The following is a 22,144-nucleotide window of genomic DNA, read 5'->3' as shown; positions in this document are numbered from 1 at the left end:
CTTTCTTCAGCTTGGTTTTAAAGGCAAACAACAGCCTTTCTAGTTTTCATCAATTATTCATGGGCCACTTTAGATAGCCATCAAATATACAATCAAATTAAATTAACATATCTTGAGTTTTGTAACCCAAGATTTCCTGTTTCAGCCCACAGGATGCCTGCTTCTGTTTGGGTTGCCACTTAATCACGGTATAATATTTGTTTTGGCTTGGTTGTGTGTAAGAAGAGATTTATACGATTCCATCTGGCTGCAGCATGTTTGTCATCAGAGGATAAAAGCTACCCTTAACTCCTCTATAGGCTCTGTTAGTGTAACACCGTGCTGCTTTATGAAGCTTTGGAAATGAACACCAGAGTGGAGTAACTAAAAATACATGTAGCTATCTAGTTTGCTACACTGTTTATCAACCTTTTTAGTCTTTAACAAATAATACACGTCACTTGAGTCTTCTCCCACCTCTTAAATTGCCTACACAAAAACACACCGCTCTCAAAGAGGTAACTTGCAGTTACAGTAATCCTAGTTTTGTCTATGCCTCTCCAAAAACAAAATACAAGATGTGGTGCGATACAAGAGTTTCATCTGACTTTATTTAGGATGACTTCACCATCATTGTCAATATAGCTCTTTGGGGTCCCAAGATGAATAAGGGTCCCATCGTACTAGGTGTACGACACTCACAGCCGATTCAAAGACAGTGCCTGCCATCTTAGTCTAAAGAAGAGCTTGACTTGACATCCACTGGAATCAATGGAAAGACTCACATTGACTTCAGGAGACACTGAGTCAGGCTCTCAAAGGAAGACAAGGTACAAAAAGTGACTGATGGATACAGGCTTCACATTTATTGGCACTTGCAGATGTAACAAGGAGTTCTGAGAAGTCACAGATGGAAAAAAAATCAACAATAAAACTCTACAACATCATCTATAATCAAGTGTAAAATAAGTGGAAATAGCAGCAGTTTCAACACAAAGTACTTCCAGTGGTACTTGTTGGAGATCTGCTATCAACACGTTGGGGTTACAAAGGATAAGAGCAGAGACATTCACACAGCAGAGCTGGATTTGCAATGATTCAGTCATTGCAACAGCTCCTCTGGGAGGGAAAAAAAACCAAGAGGGAATGCGCCTTCCTGTTAATCCTACCTGCCACTCCTGACCGATGCCCCAGCGTGACTGCCTTGCTACCACCCCCCAATGGCCAGCTGGCACTCGTGTAACTGAGACGCTCTTCCACAGACATCCTCAAAAGGTCCTTCAGACCCAGTGAGACCTGAGGGTGAGGGGTACATCTCCCTGTTTGTAGGGGTCGTTTTTCCTGCGTACCTGTCATCAGCAGATTCCAGGCACACCTGTGACACAAGGGAGAGGACAGACACCCATTAGCATGATGTCCCTTCAAGCCAGTTCTCTTCTGACCAACAGCAGCACTCACCATGTCCCCGATGTCCGCACAGTGCACTTGCGGGATGCTTTTCCCTCCCCCCACAACATGCATGACTGTGACTGTGACATGCATGAGTGTGACAGCACTCTCGTGTCACCTGAAGGCATCACATCGTCCTCTCCTGTCACTGGCCGGAGAACCATGGTGTTTGCCATCAGGTCTGCAGCAGCACGAACGTGTCTCCCCTCCAACTCCTGCCAAGGCAGGCTTCTCCTGCTGACACCTGCTAGCAGCACGGTTGTGGGGTACTTTGGATAGCATCTTCCTCCTAGCATCAGCTCTGCCTTCCACCAAAGAGGCTCCTCAAATGTGAAGTTGAGCCTGGGACTTTGACTGCAGCCACATACAGAGACCAGGACCGCTCCTTCTAGCGGATCACCAGCAGACTCCTGCAAGTAAACATGTTAGCTTTCCATGCAGCAAGTCAAACCCCCCCACCCCACATGCCAGAGCAGTCCAGCCCTTACAAAGCCACAGGCTGTGAGACACGGTGCACATCTTTGCGTGCCACACACAGGCTCCCTTTCCTTTGCTGTGAGAACTGGGGTAATCCACAGCGCGTTCAAGAATAGCTGGTCTCCAGCGATAGGCAATAGTGACCACCCTCCTTCACCTGCATTCCCAGCAGGAGACCATGGGTCAGGAGGTTGCACCACCCAAGCTTCCCCTCCAACCTCTCAGCACCATATAGATGGGGCTTCAGCTTCCTCACCCACCCACATCACTGGCTTGGGGACTTGCAGTAGCCGTTGCATTGCATGGATGTACATCTGATAAAAGGGGGAGAAAGTCAATCCTTATCCATCTGTCAGGTCAAGTACAGAGGATGAACCAGCCTCCAAATAATAAGTGCAAAGAAACAGTGGGGCAGGTACCCTGGTACTTTCTCCTGTGGGACCACCAACACCTTCCTCGGAGGCTTTGCATGTCAACTCTGTGCTAGGTATTGCACCTATGTGCAGATAGAAAAGTTCCTGGAAAACCTCTTATCCTCAGTATTTTTGCATGGGTCCTTGCAACCAGCATGATTTCCTAGGGGAGAAAGAAAAAAAATAAAGTAAATTTAAAGTGTTATTTTAAAGAAGGGGAAGTAGATACCATCAGAAGGCAATTCGCTGAGCTGAGTAACAGCTGAACAGGAGAAGCTGTTTTACTCATTGAGTGGCATTTTAGGCACAATGGTTTACATTTTAGATAATTCAGCGTATCAACTGTGCAACAAAAGTAATTCAATGATACCATTTTCAGCCTTTGAGCAGAATGGATCTTAATTGCCAAAGAGACATTTTCCTTCATATCTCTGGATCTGTAGTTCATGATTTTTGTACTTTGAGCCTCAGAAAATTGCAGCTCTCTCCTGATTAAGTGCTTAATTGTGGTCAGTGCTTTTCAAAGTATTTTCAGCAGTTAGCTTAAGTTCCACTTCAGACACGCACTGTTATCGACTTCTTTATCAACTCGCACAATTTCCCTGCATCAAATGCTTTCTGAAGTATACTTGGTGGGCCTTGATCACATCCCTGTTTCACAGGGACTCAAGTGGAGAGCCACATGCCCGGAGAGCCGGACAGCACTCGCTAGCTCATGCTCCAGCAAGATGTTTTTCTACCTTCCTTCAAGGCCCTTTCTCATCTGAAGTGGCAGAGTTGCACTTCACCCTGGGAGGCACAGGCAGAATTGGCAGGCAGCTGCCTGAAACGCTGCCTGCCCAGCACCCACCGCAGGATCACACCGGGCACTGAGCCCTCGCCTGCCCTCTGCACGCAGAGCAGCAGCAGCCGAATCCCAACCATTTAGCTGGATTTGCCAGGAAACCAAAGGAATTTAACCATGATTTTAAGCCAGGAAACACAGGCTAGCATGGGATGTGCTGGACAGCAGCTAAAGTCTATGGATGCAGTGCTGAAAACATTCCCCTAGTTTTAAGACCTTGCTGTAAACTAGAAAATATAAGGGCTAAACCCCTCTTTTCCTCAACTCTGAAGCAGGTGACCAGTTAATACTATCAGTTCCTCACAGTGCAGGAGCTTTTGCAGATGCCCAGCAAGTCCAGTCTCCAGCTGCAAAAGGTCTACATGGGCTTGGAGTGCCCTTTGGACAAGGGTATGGGTAACCCTCACCCGAGAGCCTCTCCCAAGATAAACAATCGCCGTTTTCCCCATTAGTTTCAGACTAATGGGAGAGAATAGGCAAGGTAGCATTCACCTTGGTATAAAGAGGTACCTACCCCTTTGGCCAGGGTGTTGCTCCCAGAGCCATTCACCCCTGCAATGAATGCATTCCTGCTGTCACTGGCTTCATTGCAACAGTCCAGCTGCAGCCGAGGGTGATCTGGAGCTGCCCAAACGGCAAAGTCTGGTTAGTGCCAGCCTTTCAGACCAATAGCCAGAATGCCGGCTTGACCACAGTAGATCGGGTTGCATCAATATTGTTCCTACGTTTCGGCGCTGCAAATGTCTTCCTCCACAGCAAAGATAAGCCACAGCCGCTTACTGAACAGCGGCCAAGGGCAGCACACGCGGCGTGCTCTGCAAGCGCCGACGCAGGATCCCATTGGCAGGGCCTAATCACTGCTGCGCATCGGTAGGTGCCAACAAGGACTCAACGGCTTTGTCCCGGCCTCTTACGAGACCATGGGAACACGTTGGTGAAGGGTTTGAATTTCTAGCTTCACAGCACTGGGAAATTAAACCTGGTGTTCGAAGTCTGTTTAGAAACCTCGCAACAGGTCTCTGCAGATCACTGTCACATTTTAAAACGCGCGTTGTGTATTGTACCACTGGAAACTACCAAGTGCAGGTTACTGTTGGGGTAGAGCTCTCGCAAGGTTTTTCACAGCTGTGATAAAAGTCACACCGGCTGGTACATGTCAGACCTTAAAAACAGAGTATCTCAGCAGTCTAGAACTGCTTATGTTTGGGCAAATGTATTACAAATCAGCCTGGATCCTTACCTGCAGATGTTTGAGCAATCACCTTGCAACTGAGAGAAGTGGAAACAGTTCCTCATATCCCCCCAGAAACTCACATGAAACTGGACCCCTTCGGCAAGAAAATTGTTCCAGTTATTTATCCACCATGAAAGCCAGTACTTTCCTCTATTTCAAACCCAGTATAGTCTGGCAGCTTTTTGCTTTCAAGCAGCATGAAAGCCATCAACGCACAGGAGTGCTCAGGAACACACGACAGGGTCAAGCCTTGCATGACCAGAACTTAAAGCCCTTGTTTAAGCTCAGTCCCATGTCCCTGGTTTGCATAAGCAACAGCTATGATTGCTGAGGTAAACCGAACCCTTGCCCATGCAAGCAGCCAGGAACGACCACTGACAGGTTTTCTCTTCATTTGGACGGGCTTTGGCTCAGGAACTAAAAAGCCATTTTATATGGAAATACAACAGCTACTCACAGCCCAGAGTGAAACGCTGGATCTCTGCAGCACAGGGCTTATGCTGTAGTGATGGCTGGTTGTATCCAAGCTCCACCTTGGCTGGAGACAGGCTGCGCCTTGCACCACCGTGTGAGCAACACCATGCAGACAGGCACGCAACGGCTGGGAACAGCCCCAGCCTTGCCACACAATTAATTGCCTTCTCTATCCCCATTTTATGTGAATTTGCAAGAAGCTTTTGAAAAGTTTAATGGCTTCTCTGCACCATGGTTTTGAATTTAGTGTGTCAAGAAAAAGTCCCAGCACAGTTCAAGTCTCTCTGTGGGTACCCCACTGTGTCCTGAGCGGCTCAGTTCAACTGCACAGCTCCAAAAAGCTTTCCATAAATCAGATGTCAGGAATGGAGTTAACCAGACCTTATCTACATGTTCAGCCATGAAGTCAAAGAGCCTCAGCCTCATCACTTCATGGACACTTCATTATACCTGAGTCAATGATCACCTGCTAGGAAGAGCTGTGCATCTCATACGTCATGGTTCCTGAACAAGGATCACCCACAGCTCCCCAGAAAGTTTCCAGCTATGGGAAAACTTGTGAGGTTTAAGTCTACAGAAGCAGCAGATGACATTGCAAGTGGTGCCACAGGCTGACACTGAGATGATAGAGCTGCTAATGGTTAATATAATAATTTTTTCATTTCATTGTACATGAGAAAAGATAATTACTTTCAGGGTTTAAGAACTGAATGTGTTGATCCAAATGTAATCTCTGTATTTTAGCATTTGATTATTACATTAGAAATACAAATGTCAATGGGCTGTAGTAACCTAAGTTACCAGAATAAAAAAACCCCAGATGAGTTACTTAAATCACAGTACAGAGGGAAGAGCAGAAGCCAACAAGGGACTTGTAACATTTGTTAATTAAAAAAAAAAAAATTACTTCTGAAAAGCATTTCAGGAGCAGAGTTTTTGTTTTTCTTAAGTGATCCTTTTGCTGCCCCCAGAACAAGTAAAGGCCAGGACAACGCAGCCAGAAGGGAGAACTACAGACAGTTTCTGTTTCTTGATTGCCTGAACCAGAGATGAAGACTTGAATGGGTCATCTTCCACAGTGAGGAAGGTCCATGTTTTACAGCCCTTTAGCGACAGCCTAGCTGTAGCTGCTGACTCAGTCGTCACAAGTTAATACAAGAAATCCAAAATGCAGTCTTGGAGAGCAAGGTCTGAAAAATGCTTCACTGACGCTTCTCATGGGCTCAAAGACTGAAGATGGTTTTCTGTTTCTGTTCTCTTTTTTTTTCCAATCCATTTGGTATCTTGCTCTGGCGCCTCCTTTCATCTGGGTAAGCCCAAATGTGCTTGTTTGTCCCTCTTATCCTGAACCTTCTCTAATGGATCTGGCATGCAGAGAACCTTCTTTACACCCCAGCCCAATCCAGTGCAAAACCGACACAAATCTAATCAGCGGCCCCAACAGAGCAAAGCCCATCCATTAACTAGTTCAGAAATGAAGCATTGTCCTCCAGGAAGAGATTCCCTATTCTGAACTTCTTGCTAAAAGCCCCTAACACAAACTGGAAGCCAAGACTGTGTGTAATAGTTAATAACAAGAGCGTGCTGCCAAGAATTGATTCAAATTGTTATGATTTGCTGTTGAACAAGCTATTGCCTTGATTTCTCAGCAAAGTTCAAGTTTACAGCAGACTGATTAGTCCTGCTAACATTCCTGAAGCACCTACCGTTGTATGAAATTTTATTAAATTGCCAGCATCAACGGCTGTTCAAAGTTTGTGTGCCTTATTGCAATTGATGACAGCAAAATAAGGAAATAAAGAAAGGGGGAGGGAGGGGAACTCTGTTTGTTAAGGTTTTTTCTTTTTCCTTTTCAATAAAATGTCAACTCCATTATATAGATGTCAACTCCATTACTGTAATGCTCCTTCGGTAACCTCAACATGTAACTATCTGCTAATAAAACAAGTTTCTCAAAGGGAGTGCTGAGGGCAAGCATACCCGCTGTAGGTTTCAATCTGTTTAAGAAAATGCCTGTTTATCCCTGTAGGCACAAATACCATTTTCATTATTCTGTTTTTCTGCTTGTCCTTGTTGCCCAAAAATAAAAACTGCTCCTTATCCCAGGGAGCCTGTAGCGGGCACAGACCTGTTTTTGTTACAGGAGAAGCCAGAAAATATGAAGAGCAATGCCCAGCATGCTGGCAGGGCCGTAAAAAAAAGCTGCATTAGACAGCAGCAAAGATGGGAGAAACAGGAGCAGCTGCCCCAGGGTCCTGCTCCAGGCAGGACACCCCGTGATGTGCTGCCAAACCCTCTCAGGAACCTGCCCCAGGCAAACACCCCCCAGAAGCAGCAAGATCCAAAAGCCTGGGCAGCCCTACAGGCAGGACGCACCGTAACCATCAGCCCAGGAGCAATTTCAGCCATGTCACCAAACCCCTCGAGGGGCTTGGACAGGTTTGTGTGTTCGTGAGGTCAGGATACTTTCAGGAAGAGAAGACCAGGGGCATATGAAACCAGAGGCCATTTGTAAGCACCTTTCCCCCATAGCTCTTTTTTTTTTTTCTTTAAAAATCTGTTTTTAAATTAAAAAAAAACATGATGGGGAAGACCCTCACTCACCCTTTCCCAGGAAATAGCTGCAAGAAGCCTGGAGGTTGAGAGATTTCCTCCCTCAGTCTCAGGTTTGTTGGCTGTACACATCAATATGAAGACAAAGATGAGTACATATTTAAAGAAGAATAAAGAAATCCATTCCAGAACAGGAGTTGTTTAGATAATTGATTTCCCTTGGACTTACAAGCACTAAATAACACCCACTGAGCCACATCTCTGAGATAACCTTTTCCTTCAAATCTCTCTTCCAAAGGATTGGCCTTTGACAGAGGCATCTTTCAAAGTGCAAATCTAGCAAGCTTTAAGCCAGCTCATAGGTAAGACCTTTCTGAAAGAACGCGAAGATGATTCCTCAAGCAATTATTTTTCCTTAGTATCCTTTGCATAGAGAGAGCTAATTAACTGCCTGCCAGGTTCTGCAGATTCACAGTGAAAAATGAAGTAGTACAAATGTCATAATTAATTAGCAGTTTAATGCTAGAATGAACATAGCAAAGGTGTTATAAATATTCAAGCGGCAGGACCTCCACACCAGCATGCACTTGCTGTGCAAGCCTGCCCCGGCAGGGATGTTGTGTGGCATTTTGGATGCCAGGGACCACATGACAGGGCCCCAAATCACCATTCCTTAGCAGTAAGCTCAGCAGGAATCACAGAGGAATGAGAAATAACCTGTTATCTCCCACCTTGATGCTGTTGGCCACCTTCTCCCGAGGAGCCATGCGGGGGAAGCCCACGCCAGGCAGCGATCTCGCTGCTTGGACCCATACACCACCACAGGCTCTGCCCTGGTGGGTGCCAGCGCTCACGCTGGCTTGCACAGCCCCAAACCCCACTGCTTTCCAGAGAGGTAAGGTCAGTCCCACCTTCCCCCCCGGCCCTGGCTATCAGGTCATTTTGTTTCTGTATTTTTAGCGAGCACAATGGTGACGTGGACATCAGCAGCTTCCCAGCACCTCTTGCAACTCAGTTCCCACTTTGCATGGGGTAGATAGGAGGACACAGCCAGTTTTTGCACGTAAACCTGAAGCCTTCAAAAACCTCACATGGGAGGCAATTCCATCCCACAGACAGAAAAGGAGCACATCAGCACGCAGAGTTACCAGCTTCCCCATGGACTAACGCAGACAGGTTTTAGACCTGGGTCAAACCCAGTGCCTTACACCAGACATACAATGTGAATTAAAAACAAAAATAAAATAATGAAGACTGGCTCTTGGTAAGAGTGAGTACAAACACAAGAAACCCCCTGAGAAGACACTCACCCCTACCCTTGCCCTTGAGCAGGTATGCCCAGCCGCTTGCAGGCACTGGGGAGCATACTCACCCATATTGGGAGCCCAGCACAGGACAGCCCTGCATGGGACACCCTGCTGTGGGCTCTGGACCAGCCCTCATAAGCCTACAAGGCATGATGGAGCAGCCCAGGCACAGTTCCCATGCTAAAAATAAACAGCCCTGGGACTCAGGCACAGTTCCCACCCCGAATGGCCCAAGAACCCTGGAGCAGAGCAGGTTCCTGCAGAAAAAAAAAAATAAAAGTAAGAGGGGGGAATTTACAGGTGTCTGTTGCTCCTTTCAGGCATGGTGCTCAGGCACCCATGGCTCCCTCAGCCCCCCCCTCTTCCCCATCCACATGCAGATCTTCAGGGGTAAAGAATAAGCAGGTAAACAAAGGCACTCCGCCAGGCACCCACCTCCAGAGCATCCCAGGCAGTTGTGCCATCGTTGCCACCTGCTCTGCTCTGCTGGTTGTTGAAGGCAATGCTTCTTTTTAATGGCACTATCGCTTTGCAAACTGCAACTCCATGGTGACAAGCACCACCAGGAAACCTGTGACACTCATGGGTCAGAGCCTGCACATCACGTGTGGCAGCAAGGGAAGAAAACAATGAACTGGAGCAGTAACCCAGGGTATGAAAAAGAGGATAACCTTGAGGACGAGAAAACACACAGCAGAGAAGAGAAGGTCCTTAACTTAAGTTTCCTCTTTTTTAACCTAATGAAATCTTTTATTAACACAATCTGGAAGAGGCCAGCACCTCTTAAACATCTGCTTGGATGCCTTGTTCAAGTATCAAACTTCTCTTTCCTTTGCCTCTGCTGTTTTAACATACCTGGCCCATCAATTGCGTATTTCAGTACTTCAAAAATGTGACATTTCCAGCTTTTTTTTTTTCCCCCAAAGTGCTGCCTCCTGCAGGTGAGAGCAGTGAAATAATGGCTCGGTTGCATTCATCGTCATCAGGGTACCACACACCGTGAAGCTTAGCCTGTGAACGCCACTCTTCGGGATGCAGCAGCCTATTCCAGACACTAGGAAGGCATCAGCAGGGCACTCACCCCTCTGCAGCCTTCCAAACCCCAAAGCTCATTTCCCTGTGCAGCAGCTTTCTAGGCAGAGGTGGCTACAACAATAGGGATTCCTGTGGAGGGAACCTGGGAGATGCTTTTCCAGAGTGCCTTTTACCACCGCTTGCTCCTTTGAGAGCAGAACTAGTCTCCTCCAGGTCCACATAATTCATAAAACCAGTTTAACCAACTCCTCCTGACTCAGTCTTGAGCTGGCCAGTTACTGGCTCTGCTCCCCTCGATGCGGATCACCTCCATACCAGGCTGTCCCATAAACTTTCATATACATTGAGAGCCTCAAGATGCTGAACTACAGGCTCGCTGGATATAGAAGTCAGATTTAAAGAATGCCTGCGTGGCCTTTGCTGGCTCTGTGCAAGAGGCTGACCGAGGAACAGCACGGTGCTGTAATCGAGCTACTAGTCCTGTTCTGGCTGAGCCAGGCAGGGCAGCACAGCAGAGAATGGCGAGAGGGTAGCGTGGCTGCCCCGTGCTCAAACCAGAGCTGGCTTCACCCCAGGGGGATTTATGAAGTTATTCCAGTACCTGGAGGTGCTGACAGGCACCCAAGAAGGAAAGATGAGTCGGTACCTGGCTGCAGAGTGCACGGATGCTCTGGGTGGGTTGGAGAGGTCCAGCAGCACGAGACAGCAGCCTGAAGCGCCCAATGCCCTTGAAGAAAATACCTCCCAGTTAGGAACACGACTCCCATTGATTTTTCACCAGGGTTTATGGTCCTTCATGAGGTCTAAAGAACCCCACTCATACCACACAAACTGTTGGACAGGCCAGACACCTCCGAGCAGGCGCAGGGTAGCCTAAAGGCAAACCTTCCTCTGCACAGAAGGGCAGAGAAATGAGGTCACCAGGGCACAGAGACTCCCTCTCCCAGCCAAAGGGCACCTTGCACCCCACCGCCAGCCACCCCTGCTCTGCTCTGTCCATGTGACAGCACTCGGATGCAAGCTCACTTCGGTTAATATCAAGTGTTGCCTCTTGATTCCTAATAGCCAATACTGTAAGTCATCTCTACATGCATTGGCTTCCCTCAGTGTAATTTAATTAAAAGAAATAGCTCAGACATGGTTTCTTCTTCAGAAAACTGTCTTTCTGGTGCCTCCATTATCCCCTTCTGATTTCTTGAGAATATTTGTTCTTTTGTTGTGTATATTCCAGTCCTCCCACCGTAGGGAGTCAGAAGAACTGACTGGGGTGCCAGCACGCCACATGCATGCTCAGGTGCCCTTTGCAAGGTCCTGACTTGAGGTGGTCCAGCAGCAGAGCTGGCTGTCACATCACAGCTCCCGCAGGTCTGTCCCAGCAGGAAAGCCCTGCCATGTCACATCCCCAGCTCCTGCCACGCCAGGGGACAGGGCAGCAAGCCCCAGCGCTGCCGTGGGAGGTGCTGCTCTGCTGTGTGCTCCCCATCTCCCAAAACAGCCGAACCCCCGTTGCCACCAGGGAGGCAGCCTCACCTCACACCCTGTGGAAACGGCTACGTCCTCATCTCCTTGGTGGGACCAGCAGGAGCTGCTCCTCAGCTCCCCTTCACTTTGTCAGACCAGACAGGTGAGCCCCCCCCTTCACAGACAATTGTCACGGGGATAAACACCCTTAAAGCCCAGCTTCACAGCTGAGTGCCATCACCAGCACCCGCAGCCACGCTACTGATAAACGAAGCCCCACGGACCAGCTTCCCTCACTCTCCACATCACTGGGAATGCAATTCCATTTCCCCGTGCCAGGTCTTGCACCTATGCTGCCTGTCAGACATGCTCCTGCTCCACAGGGCTGGCACAGAAACCCTTCCTCCAAAAGAGGCGTTTTCTCCCCACTCTGGTAACCCCCTTGCCCTGCTCAGCCTCCTGGAGCCAGGGCTCCGAATAACTATGATTACTTCTAATTTTACAAGGAATATTTATTATTCTGGCTTCAAAAGTAATGGAGAGGATCCTTCAGAAAGTCCCTCTGCTTTGCGATTTCCTCACACGGTACCTAAATCTAACCCAAAGAGTCACCCTGACCACGTGCTAACCTAAGGGTGCCAACAAAGAAAACCAGGAGGTGTCATCAAATGAGCACGGAGGGGTTCTCATCTTTTTTTCCACTTCCAAAGAAAACTCATGCATTGTTAAATGCCTGTCTGGGTTTTGTTTAGAGCCAGCTCTGTGCCTGAAGACTGTCTAACTTCTCAACCTACTATCCAGGCTGGATATAGGCAGCCTTTGACTCCCAAGTAAAAAGCAATAAAATGAGAGGAAAAGGCTTCAAGCTGTGTCGGGGAGGTTTAGGTTGAATATTAGGAAAAATGTCTTCCCTGCCAGAGCGGTCAGGCCCTGGCACAGGCTGCCCAGAGAGGTGGGGGAGTCACCGTCCCAGGGGGTATTTATAAGACGTGTAGACGTACCACTTCAGGGCATGGTTTAGGAGGCCTGGGGGTGTTGGACTGATGGTTGGACTTGGTGATCCTAAAGGTCTTTTCCAACCTTAATGATTCTGTGATTCTTTAATCCTCCCTGGGTAACAAATCTTTTTGCAGTTTGCTAAATAAGTTGTTTGCATCATGGACTCCTGAGCATGCACAGAGGCCAGCGGCTGAGGGCCTCCCTCCACTCCAGAAGAGTTTAGCCTCCTCAATGGAAAGCAAGCCACAGCCATGAAACCCTCGGGCAGACGAGGGCCCAGCAGCTCCAGCAAACCTCAGGACAAACTGGGGGTCAGCGTTTTGCAAATCAGCAATGGTGTCAGACCTGACAGAGAGCTCAGCTCAGGTCTCTGGCCTGGGCACAAGAGAGAATGGATATGGTGAGACAAAAAAATTGGTGTTAAATTAGTAAAATACTTAAGTAAGGGGGCTCAGGGGAAACACTGAGCCTTTGTCAACAGAGGGAAGAAGCCACATGGATTTGGGTAGCCCTCACATCAGCAGAAAGCTCTCTCCTGGGTGAGAGAGCAGGACAGGAGAGGCAGCATTAAAATTCACCCCAACGTCTCAGAAGTGTATTAAAGCCCCCGCATCCTGTGCGCGCATCTAATCGAGCTGCTAAGGAGCATGAAGGTGTGTGATAATCCCTCTGCCATCTCTAAGCACAGCCCGGGCCAGGTACAACATCTGGACAGACAAACAGCCACGTCCCATGTCAAAGGGCTCCTCTTCCAGAGCCAGAAGCAGTTATAAGCAGCATGCAGCAGGAGGAAATGTCAAACAGCAACAGAAAATAACCCAAGCAGTAACACGGGCACCCAGATTTTACTGGCGTTCCCTTGCAGAGAAGTCATCGAGCCCCACACACTGCGGTGATGAGGAAAGCCAGCCTTGCTATTCAACCCTACTAATTAAAAAGGAAAGGAAAACAATATGGAATAAAAGAACACTGTATCAACAAAGAGAGAAGGGGAAGTTGGCCAGGAGGCTGCGGCACAGCACAAAGGAGCCAGCAGCAGCACAAGCCCGCTGCTAGCCAGAAGCGGTGCAGGGTTCAGTGAACCTTGCAGAAAAGGCTGGAACACCAAATAAATATTTACGTTCTGCTATTTGAGGAAAAGTGGGACAAGATGCTACTGTCCACAGCACTGGAATATTTTCTACTGCATCAATAATTAGGAAAACATTAGAAGTAGCTCTTGGATATTTCATTTAACTCAGAGGACCAACGTCCTCTGCACCCGAGAGCCCCACAGGAGACAGCTCTGTTCACTTCACCACATGTCACCATGCTTCTCTTGCCAGAAACTTTTCCCAGCCTGATCTGAGGACACAAAACATTTACCTGGAACCTCTGCAGCTGGAAACATCCCCTCCCACAGGCAGGAGGAAAACCGGCTTGTACTCCCTCGGCTGCAGAAGCTGCCACCCAAGCCCTGCACCAGGCAAAGCAGAAGGGGGCAGAGCCCACAGCAGGTCCTGGGGAGCACCTTGCCTGCCCATGGGCCTTAATAAACCTGTGTGTCTCCAGGCAGGAGTCAATCAAGGCACCTAATAACAGCCCACATCTGTGCGAGCTGCTAGCAGCCGGCCACAGCGACTCATCCCTGCGGGCTGCCAGCTCAGCGGCGCTCCACGGCAGGGCACCAACAGCTGGCCAGAAACACAAGGACCGGGAGCTGGCAGCCGAGTCGGGGCCCGTGAATGTGCAAAACACATCGGGGTGAACAATCTTGTCATTATTTCAATGAAAGGAAAACATGCTTAGTGGAGGTAACTGCTGATACCATCTACCCCAGGCCCAAGGGATTCACTGACTACAGGATCAGTGCCGGATGAAATCAATGTAATCCTCGTTAACAGGATCAGCAACCGAGCCCAGGCGATAGCTGTACCTACTGCCAACCCACAGGGTGTTTCTAGAGGGGTCTTGTGCTGCTCAGCATCTTTTCCAGTGGTTCAGAAGAAAATCTGAAAGGAATACTAGTATTTTCAGCCACCCTCCAAATTAACAGCATAGTAGATGGCTACAGGAAGAGTTTATTACCAAAAGGTGATCAGAGCCGTGCAACACCCAGCTGTGGCTGCACACCGTGGGCTTAAGGCAGCCAAATGCAGCACCCATGTGCCTGGGCACCAAGGGCAGAGGGGGGATGAACCCTCCTGGGCTCTCTCGAGGGCTCAGCCAGCCTATCCCACCACCCAGGTGATGGGATAGGCACTGCCCAAGCCATCAGCGAGGATGGGACAGGCACAGACAGCCAGATAGACATGTCCTCGCCCTGCAAGGCCGTGCCTGCTGGGAGCAGCAGGTGATGGGATGGATAGTTCAGGGCTCAGGAGGCAATTTCAGCACAACACACAGCATCTGTGAGGCACTGCAGACACCCTGCCTGCTGCAGGTGCTGGGAAAGGGCAAGAAAGGTTCCTCAGGGAAAAAGGCCCAAGGAAAAAAAACCCATCTGGCAAGCAGGACTTTCAGGGAAGGACTTGAGAAGTCCAATATGTTTAGTGGGTTTTTTGCCCAAAGAGTAACGTAAGGAAAACCTACAGTCGCAAGGAAAAATATTGTAAATGGTAACAGTCTGATGGTCATTGTCCTCATGGAAGGAAGGGAACCGCAGGGGTGGATAGATGTCCGGTGCAGTGAGAATAATGCGCGCCCCCCCGTAAGCCTGCCGGTGGCTTTAGTACAGCAAACCCCCCAAATCTGCAACAGCGTCTCCTGCAGCGGCCGGGCCCCGTGCGGCGGCACCGCCAGCCGTTCCTGCCGGCAAGCACCGCTCCCCCCGAGCAAACGCCCTCCCTGGCCATTAATTCCTGCCCACAATTACTTTTTAAGTGCTCGATTTCCCCTGGAAAGGGGGACGCGCACCCACCCGGGCACAGGCAGCGAGACCAACATCTGCAGCAGGAGCAGAGATCTCTTTATGTCGCATAAATATCTTTCTTTCCCTGTGAACAAGCCATTTAGTGACACTTAAAACTACTAAATCTGGGGTTTATGTGGAAATGATTTTAGAGTGCACTGGAAACCCCAGGTTCCTTTTTCAATCTAACAACGTCTTTAGAAAGCAATTCTTTAAGCCTCCATTTCCAAGACCCTTTTAATCTCTGCAAATTATTGGTAAGAGCTGAATCAAGGCAAACTGCCATCAACTGTGATCACAACACTGTAACTCGGCAATGAGCGACTATCGCTGATTATTTAGAAGAAACTATTGCTTTTAGGCAAGCTGCCACAGAAATAAATTAGCATTTATACTGGATTACTGAAAAACGCCAAAAAAAAATCAGCCTCTATCTATATGTCAATTGTGTCTTGCCAAGGTCAATATCTTTACTGTAATAGGCACGGTCTCAAATAGCAAGAACAACTTATGTGTGGAAATGAGCACCGTACGGCCAAAATGCGTCATTATTATCAGAAAGACAAACTGATCTCTGAAATAACATCTGCACTCCCGCAGCTTTAAATAAAGGTGACCTTCTGTGGAAGGTGTGTAATCAGGAAGCTAGGAAAATAATTCAAAAAAATTAAAACCTAATAGTTTGACTTCTCAGTAGGTTCTTCCCTATCACTGTCAGCGTTATTGCATTTGTTATGTCTTGTTTGAAAAAAAAATCTTCTTTTGAAACTACTTTGCTTGAAATCTGCAGCTTGATCCTCCCAGGCTATGGAAGGACATGGTCCATTTTTGCATGGCACTTCCACGTAACAACCGATTAAGTTAGAAAAATATACGTTCTGTAAATGAGGATGATTTTAAGAGATTGGTTTTTTGTGAAACACTTGCCATATCAACAGGGATTTCTTTACCACCAGTCCAGCACATTCTAATGAAATCAAACGCCTTCTCCCCATCAGAAAATCCAGTCACTAAAGTTGAACTGGAACAAAGGAGCGTGCTGGGTTTCTGCTAGAGTACAACAGCAAAGGGGAAAAAATCACCACGATACTTCGTTTTAATGGGGACCAAATATTTGATACTGGCCCTGCCGAAAGGAAAGGGCCAGTTTCAAGACAGTTCGGATGCCCGGTTTAAGAAATGAGGAAAGCCTCCATTACAATGTTACGCTTTTTATATAAAAAACACATGCTGCTGATGTGGGAAAAATTCTGGGGTGTTTTCAGAGGAAAACAAACAGGAGGAATTTTGTTGGCTGCATTTCTTTCAGCTCCCCCCAGGCTGTGCTTCCCCTTTAGCTCTGTGAGGGGATGCAGGGAGGGGCGGCCTCTGCCCCCCAGGAATTGGGGCCAGGGGTGTCCCCCAGTGGGCAGGGGACCAGGTCAGTCCCCGCTGCGCCCCCAGAGACCCGCCACAGACCTTGAGAGCCACTCCCAGCCCCGTCACTGGTGAAACGCCCCGCATCGCTCCTCGTCCCAGCTCCTCCAGCAGGAGTTTGGCCGTGGCTGCTGTGTTCAGGGTCATTCCTCTACCGGCTCCCCCTTCCTGGGCCGCTCTCTGGCTGAGCAGACCCGTAGTATTTCAATCCTTGCGCACAAGGTCCCCAGTTAAATGCTTCGGTGCATAAGCAGAGGCCACAGGTGCTTAAGCTGTGCCCATTGTGCGAGTCCTTACGGGCCACCTTCTTTGTGCCAGACCCTGAAGACCTGGGTCACACCTGCCAGGCTCATGGGTGTGGGGCCAGTCCTGCTCATCCCTTTACCTTATTTCTGTCTGGTTTGTTCCGAAAGCAGCGCTAAGGCCTCAGTGAGATCCCAAACACCCTGCCTGCCCCAGCAGCTTACACGGAATCATCCCCAGGCACCAGGAGCAGCCTGTCCCCTCCCTGACAAGGAGTGGGAGCGCCGCTCACCACCTCTCCCAGCCAGTCTCCATCCATCACCTCCCAGAGGTCTCACCTGCACGGAGCCCGGGGCGCTGCAGGGTCCTTGGTTTGCCAAGCTGCAGGTTAACCCCAGGGCTCTTTCCCCACAGGGCTGATGGGGGTCCCCCTCCCTCCTTCTGCAGGCTGGGGGTCCCGGGGGAGGCTCAGGCCCCGATCCCCATCCATCAGGGTGATGCCACCCACCCCGACAACAAAAGGGCACCTCTAAGTCCAGAGAAGACACAGTTTCCAGCAGCTCCAAAAGGGATGAAAAACTCTCTTCAAGGAAAAAAAAAAACCAACCAACAAACCCAAAATACAAGTATAAGAGTCAACCTTTTGAGGAAGACTCTGGTGAAGTAAGAGTTGAGCTCAGACGATGCTCAGCGCTGCAGGGTGCAGCACAGCTGTACCCTCAGCACCTGGAAATGCCCGGGATGGTGGGCATGGGCAGCGGGGGCTCTGCAGCAGGGCCCCGTCCCTCAGGGCGAGCGGGCAGAGCTGTGTCCCCCCGGGGTGCCCCGACGGGCAGGCGGGTCTCACTGGTGGGTCACCTGCCGCAGGGACAGAGTGCAGGGACAGAGGAGTGGCAGCAGGCCCTCTGCGCAGCAAACAACGGTGGGCAGCGACGCAGGGCAGGGGTTTTAAACATTTTTTTTGAAGCAGGGAGGGGGGAAACAGGCACAGGAAAAAATAAGGCAGGCACCAGGAATTCTGTCTGAACTGTGGGAAAATTGCAACTGAATAAAACGTTGCAGATAAAATTGATGGGGAGCGGGAGTATCAGACAGATGAGCAGCCAGAGCAGTAGTGCTTGCAGAGGTCTGAACTTGTGTAACTTCTGCCCTGCATCAGGGGTCTTCAGCATTTAAGGGGGGACAGCACAAACTTTAAGAAGCAGAACTGTCCTTGCCCTGATTTTTTCTGGTTTATTTTTCTCTGATGATCACCCTAGTGCTGGAGGTGCTTTGCCCAGCATCTTTCACCAAAGGGGTCAGGGAGAGGATGGGGCTCGGGGAGGGGAAGTGTCCGGCCCCAAGGTGTGGGACATTTCTGGCTCCCCAAAACGGGGCTCAGCCCCTCCTGGAGCAGGGCGAACATGGGGAATGGACAGATGGATGCACGCCCAGGGGGGTGCGGTGCAGGTGCTGCTTATTGCACACCCCAAGTTTTATCTGTTTGTACAGACAGCGCAGCTCTGCCGGTCCCCACTCGCAAGGGCTGTGCGTGGGCTCCTGCGGTGTTCGTGCAGGATCAGCTCGCCGCTGCTGCGGGGCTCGCCACCCGCCCCTACAGCGCTGGATAGGTGGAGCGCGGGGGATCCGCGCAGAGGTGCCGGGGGCTCTGGCTGCCCCCCGAGGGTCGGCACCGCCCGGCCGCCCCGTCGCGTCGCCCCCGGGGCAGTGAAAGCAGCGGCGGCCGGCAGCACCCCGCGGCTCCCCGCAGCGGGCGAGCCCCCGGCCCCGCGTCCGGGGTGGGGGAAGAAGGCAAGCCCGGCCTGCAAAGGGACCCCGGACCGCCCCCGCCGCTCCCTCCCGCCCGCCGGGAGCAGGAGGCAGCCCCGGCCGCAGCCCGCGACGGTCGCCGGGTCCCGCCGCAGGAGCCGCCGCAGCCGCAGCCCGGGGAAGGGGGAGCGCGTCCCGCCTGCCCCCCGGCCCCCAGCCACCGGGACGGGCGGCCCCGAGGGAGCATTTCGTTGTCTCAAAACCAGCGAACAAACGAACAACGACCGACCTCCCCCAGACAAACAAAAATACAAAGCCGCAAACGAAGCATCCCCCCTGAAAGGGCTCCCGGCGTCGCGCAGGTCCCCCGCCCCGGGCCCGCACCCCGGAGGCAGCGGCTCCGGCTGCGGGGCGCGGCAGCCCGGGGGTCCCTCCCGCCGCCCGAGGGGCCGGGACCAGCCCGCTGCCTCTCCCGGCCCGAGGCCGCCCGCCCCCGGGGAATCCGCCCGGCAGAGGGGTTTCCCCGGTTCCCGCCGTCGGGGCCGCCCCGTCGGGTTCGGGTCCGCGCCGCGGCCGTCCCGCTGCCCCGGGGACGGTGTATTTTGGGGGACACACACGACAGACAGGCAGGCAGGCAGGCAGGTGCGGTCCGCGCCCCCCCCCGCCTGTGCCGCGCAGCCCACCGCGGGTTGGGGGGGGGGGGAGGAGGGGGGTGCGGGCAGGTACTTACGGGCGAGGGCCGCGGGGCTCGGCCCGGGCCGGGGCCGCTCCGGCGCTGCCCCGGGGTGGCCGGGCTTAAGAGCCGTCGGTCGGGCGCAGGACAATGGCCGGGAGGAGGGGGCCGGGGAGGGCGGCGGGAGGCGGGGAGGGGACGGGGCCGCCCGCCGCCGCTCTCCCCCGCCGGGCTCGCTCGCTCCGCCCCCCCGCGTCTGGCGTAAACCCGGCGCCGGGCTAAAAGAAACGGCGAGCTACCGGCGCCCGGGGCTGGTGGCCGCCGCGCCTCGCCCGCGCACGGCTCGCCGGTGGCGGCGGCAGCGCCCGGCCCGTCCCGGCCCGCCGCGCCATGTCGCTGAGCCCCAAGCACACGACGCCCTTCTCGGTCACCGACATCCTCAGCCCCATGGAGGAGAGCTACAAGAAGTTCGGCGGCATGGACGGGGCGGGCGGGCTGGGCGCGCCCCTCGGGCCCTACCGCCAGCCGCCCGTGCCCCCCCCCGCCGCCGCCGCCGCCGCCGTGCCCCAGCACGTCGTGGCGGGCCCCACCGGGGCGGCCGCCTACCACATGCCCCACGGCGTGTCCCAGTTCCCGCACGGCGCCGTCGGGGGCTACTGCAACGGCGGGTTGGGCAACATGGGCGAGCTGCCCGCCTACCCCGAGGGGATGCGGAGCGGCGCGGCGGCGGGCGGCGGCTGGTACGGGGCCGGCGGCGACCCCCGCTACTCCAGCAGTAAGTGGGGGCGCGGGGCGGCGGGCGGCGGGCGGGCGGGGGGAGCCCCGAGGGGGCGGCCGCCGGCGCTGAGCCCCCTGTCCCGCTCAGTCTCCAGGTTCATGGGCCCGTCGGCAGGGATGAACGTGGCCGGGATGGGCGGCCTGAGCGGCATCGCCGAGGGCGCCAAGGCCATCGTGCCGCTCCACGCGGCCCCGCGGAGGAAGAGGAGGGTGCTCTTCTCCCAGGCGCAGGTCTACGAGCTGGAGCGGCGCTTCAAGCAGCAGAAGTACCTGTCGGCGCCGGAGCGGGAGCACCTGGCCAGCCTGATCCACCTCACCCCCACCCAGGTGAAGATCTGGTTCCAGAACCACCGCTACAAGATGAAGCGCCAGGCCAAGGACAAGGCGGCCGCCCAGCAGCTGCACCCCGACGGCGGCCTCTGCCAGCAGCACTCGCCGCGCCGCGTCGCCGTGCCCGTGCTGGTGAAGGACGGCAAGCCCTGCCCGCCGCCGGGCAGCGGCACCCCGGCCCCCGGGCAGCCCGCCGCCCCCCCGCCGCCCCCCGCCGCCCCCGCCGCCGCCCACCCGCACCCCGGCTCGCTGGGGCAGGCGGCCGACCTGGAGGAGCTCTCGCCCAGCCCGCCGGCCCTGCACGGCCCGGTCCCCCCCCTGGCCCCCATGGACTCGGCCGGCGTCGACTACAACGGCGGCATGGTCAGCCCCAACCTGCTCTACGGCAGGACGTGGTAATCCGTGGGCGTGGGGGTGTGTGTGTGTCCCGTGTGTCCCCCCCCAGCCCTCCGGGACAGGACCCTCCCGGCCCCGACGGCCGCGCCGGCCCGGCCCGGCGCCTGCTGGGAGCCCAGACGGCTGCCCGTGGGCCACCGCCTCCTCCGCGCCCCCACCCCGCCCGCGCCCTCCGGCTTCGCTTCGGGTTATTTTGCCTTTTTTTTTTTTTTTTTCTTTTTCTTTTTTTTTAACTTTCCGCGGTTTTGGAAACTTGGACCCGAAGGCAGAGCCGCAGCGGGGCGGGCGCGCAGACTCGTGGGCGCTGGGCTGCGGGCCTTGGTCTGCGCGGCTGCTTGCGGGTGTCCGTGGGTGTGTGGGGGGGTGTACGTGTTGGGGGGGGTGCGGGGGTGTGTGCGTGTGCGTGTCCGCGGCTCCGTGTCCCGTCCGCCTTCGCGCCGGTGTGCGCGGCCCCGGGACAGCCGCCCCGACGGGGCGCCCGGCAGGCGGGGGGGAGCTCGGAGGGGGTGCGGGGGGGGGGGGGGCACGGGGTTCCTCCCCCCCCGATGTCGGCTCCGGCCCCCCTCTTCTGGGCCGGGCACCGGCACCCAAACCCGACCGCACCCGGGAGCCCCCGCCGGTGCGCCTATACCTGACAGACCCCGTTGAACGCCAACAATAAATCTTCTGAAGTGCAACTTATCTCGGCAGAATTAATTTTATAAGGGTGCCCCTGAAGTGCAATTTCATTATTATTTGATTGAAGGGAAATTGAGTCGTAGCTCGAGGTGGCGGCGGCGGCCGCTGCCTTTCGGAGGACGGGGAGCGGCTGGAGCAAGAACATAAAGCAAACCGAAGCCTGGCAGCGGCGGGGGCCGCTCCGGCAGAAGAGCTCTCGGACGCCGGTGCTCAGATTTAAGGGGCAAAACCGTTTTTATCGTTATTATTAATTACCGCTTAGTAAATGAACGTACGCGCCCGGAGGCGCCGCAAAGCCCGGCACTTCGCGAAGCTTCCGACGAGCTGCCGCGATCCCGGAGACCCCCGGGACCCGCCGGGACCCCGCCGGGGCCGGGCACCGCTTCCCGCGGGGGAGGGGATCGGGCCCCGCCGCGGCCGCCGGCGGGAGGAGAAGGACGGCGAGCGGCGGGACAGCCCGGGGCCGCGGGGCTCGTCCCCTCGCCGCCTCCCCGAGGAAATCCAGCACACCGGGAAACCCCTCTCGGAAGTTTCCGTCAATTTTTCTCTCTTTTATTTTTTTTTTTTTTTCTACAATAAAAGGAAACCTTCTCAAGAGTTGGCTGCTTCGTTCTCGATGTACGCACAGATGCGGTTCCACCGCCCCGGGACAACCCCAAACCCCCGTTTTTCTGCATCTCTCTCTCTCCGCCGCCAAGGGGATTCCGTTCCGCGCTCCCCGCCGCCGCCCCGGCCCCGCCACCCCCGAGGGGCTCTGCTAGAGCCCG

General features: G+C 53.4%; 1 protein-coding gene across 1 annotated transcript; it reads left to right on the top strand.

The window, feature by feature from the left end:
- Positions 1-19,586: 19,586 nt before the first annotated feature.
- On the top strand, positions 19,587-21,057 carry NKX2-4 (NK2 homeobox 4). Its single transcript, XM_064448588.1, has 3 exons — positions 19,587-19,971; positions 20,062-20,525; positions 20,562-21,057. The coding sequence occupies exons 1-3, from the start codon at positions 19,587-19,589 to the stop codon at positions 20,700-20,702; spliced, it is 990 nt and encodes a 329-aa protein (XP_064304658.1). The 3' UTR covers positions 20,703-21,057.
- Positions 21,058-22,144: the final 1,087 nt, after the last annotated feature.

This window comes from Phalacrocorax carbo, chromosome 3 (genome assembly GCF_963921805.1).
Source record: "Phalacrocorax carbo chromosome 3, bPhaCar2.1, whole genome shotgun sequence".
Lineage (NCBI taxonomy): Eukaryota > Metazoa > Chordata > Aves > Suliformes > Phalacrocoracidae > Phalacrocorax > Phalacrocorax carbo.
This window is presented reverse-complemented; position numbering and strand designations above follow the sequence as displayed.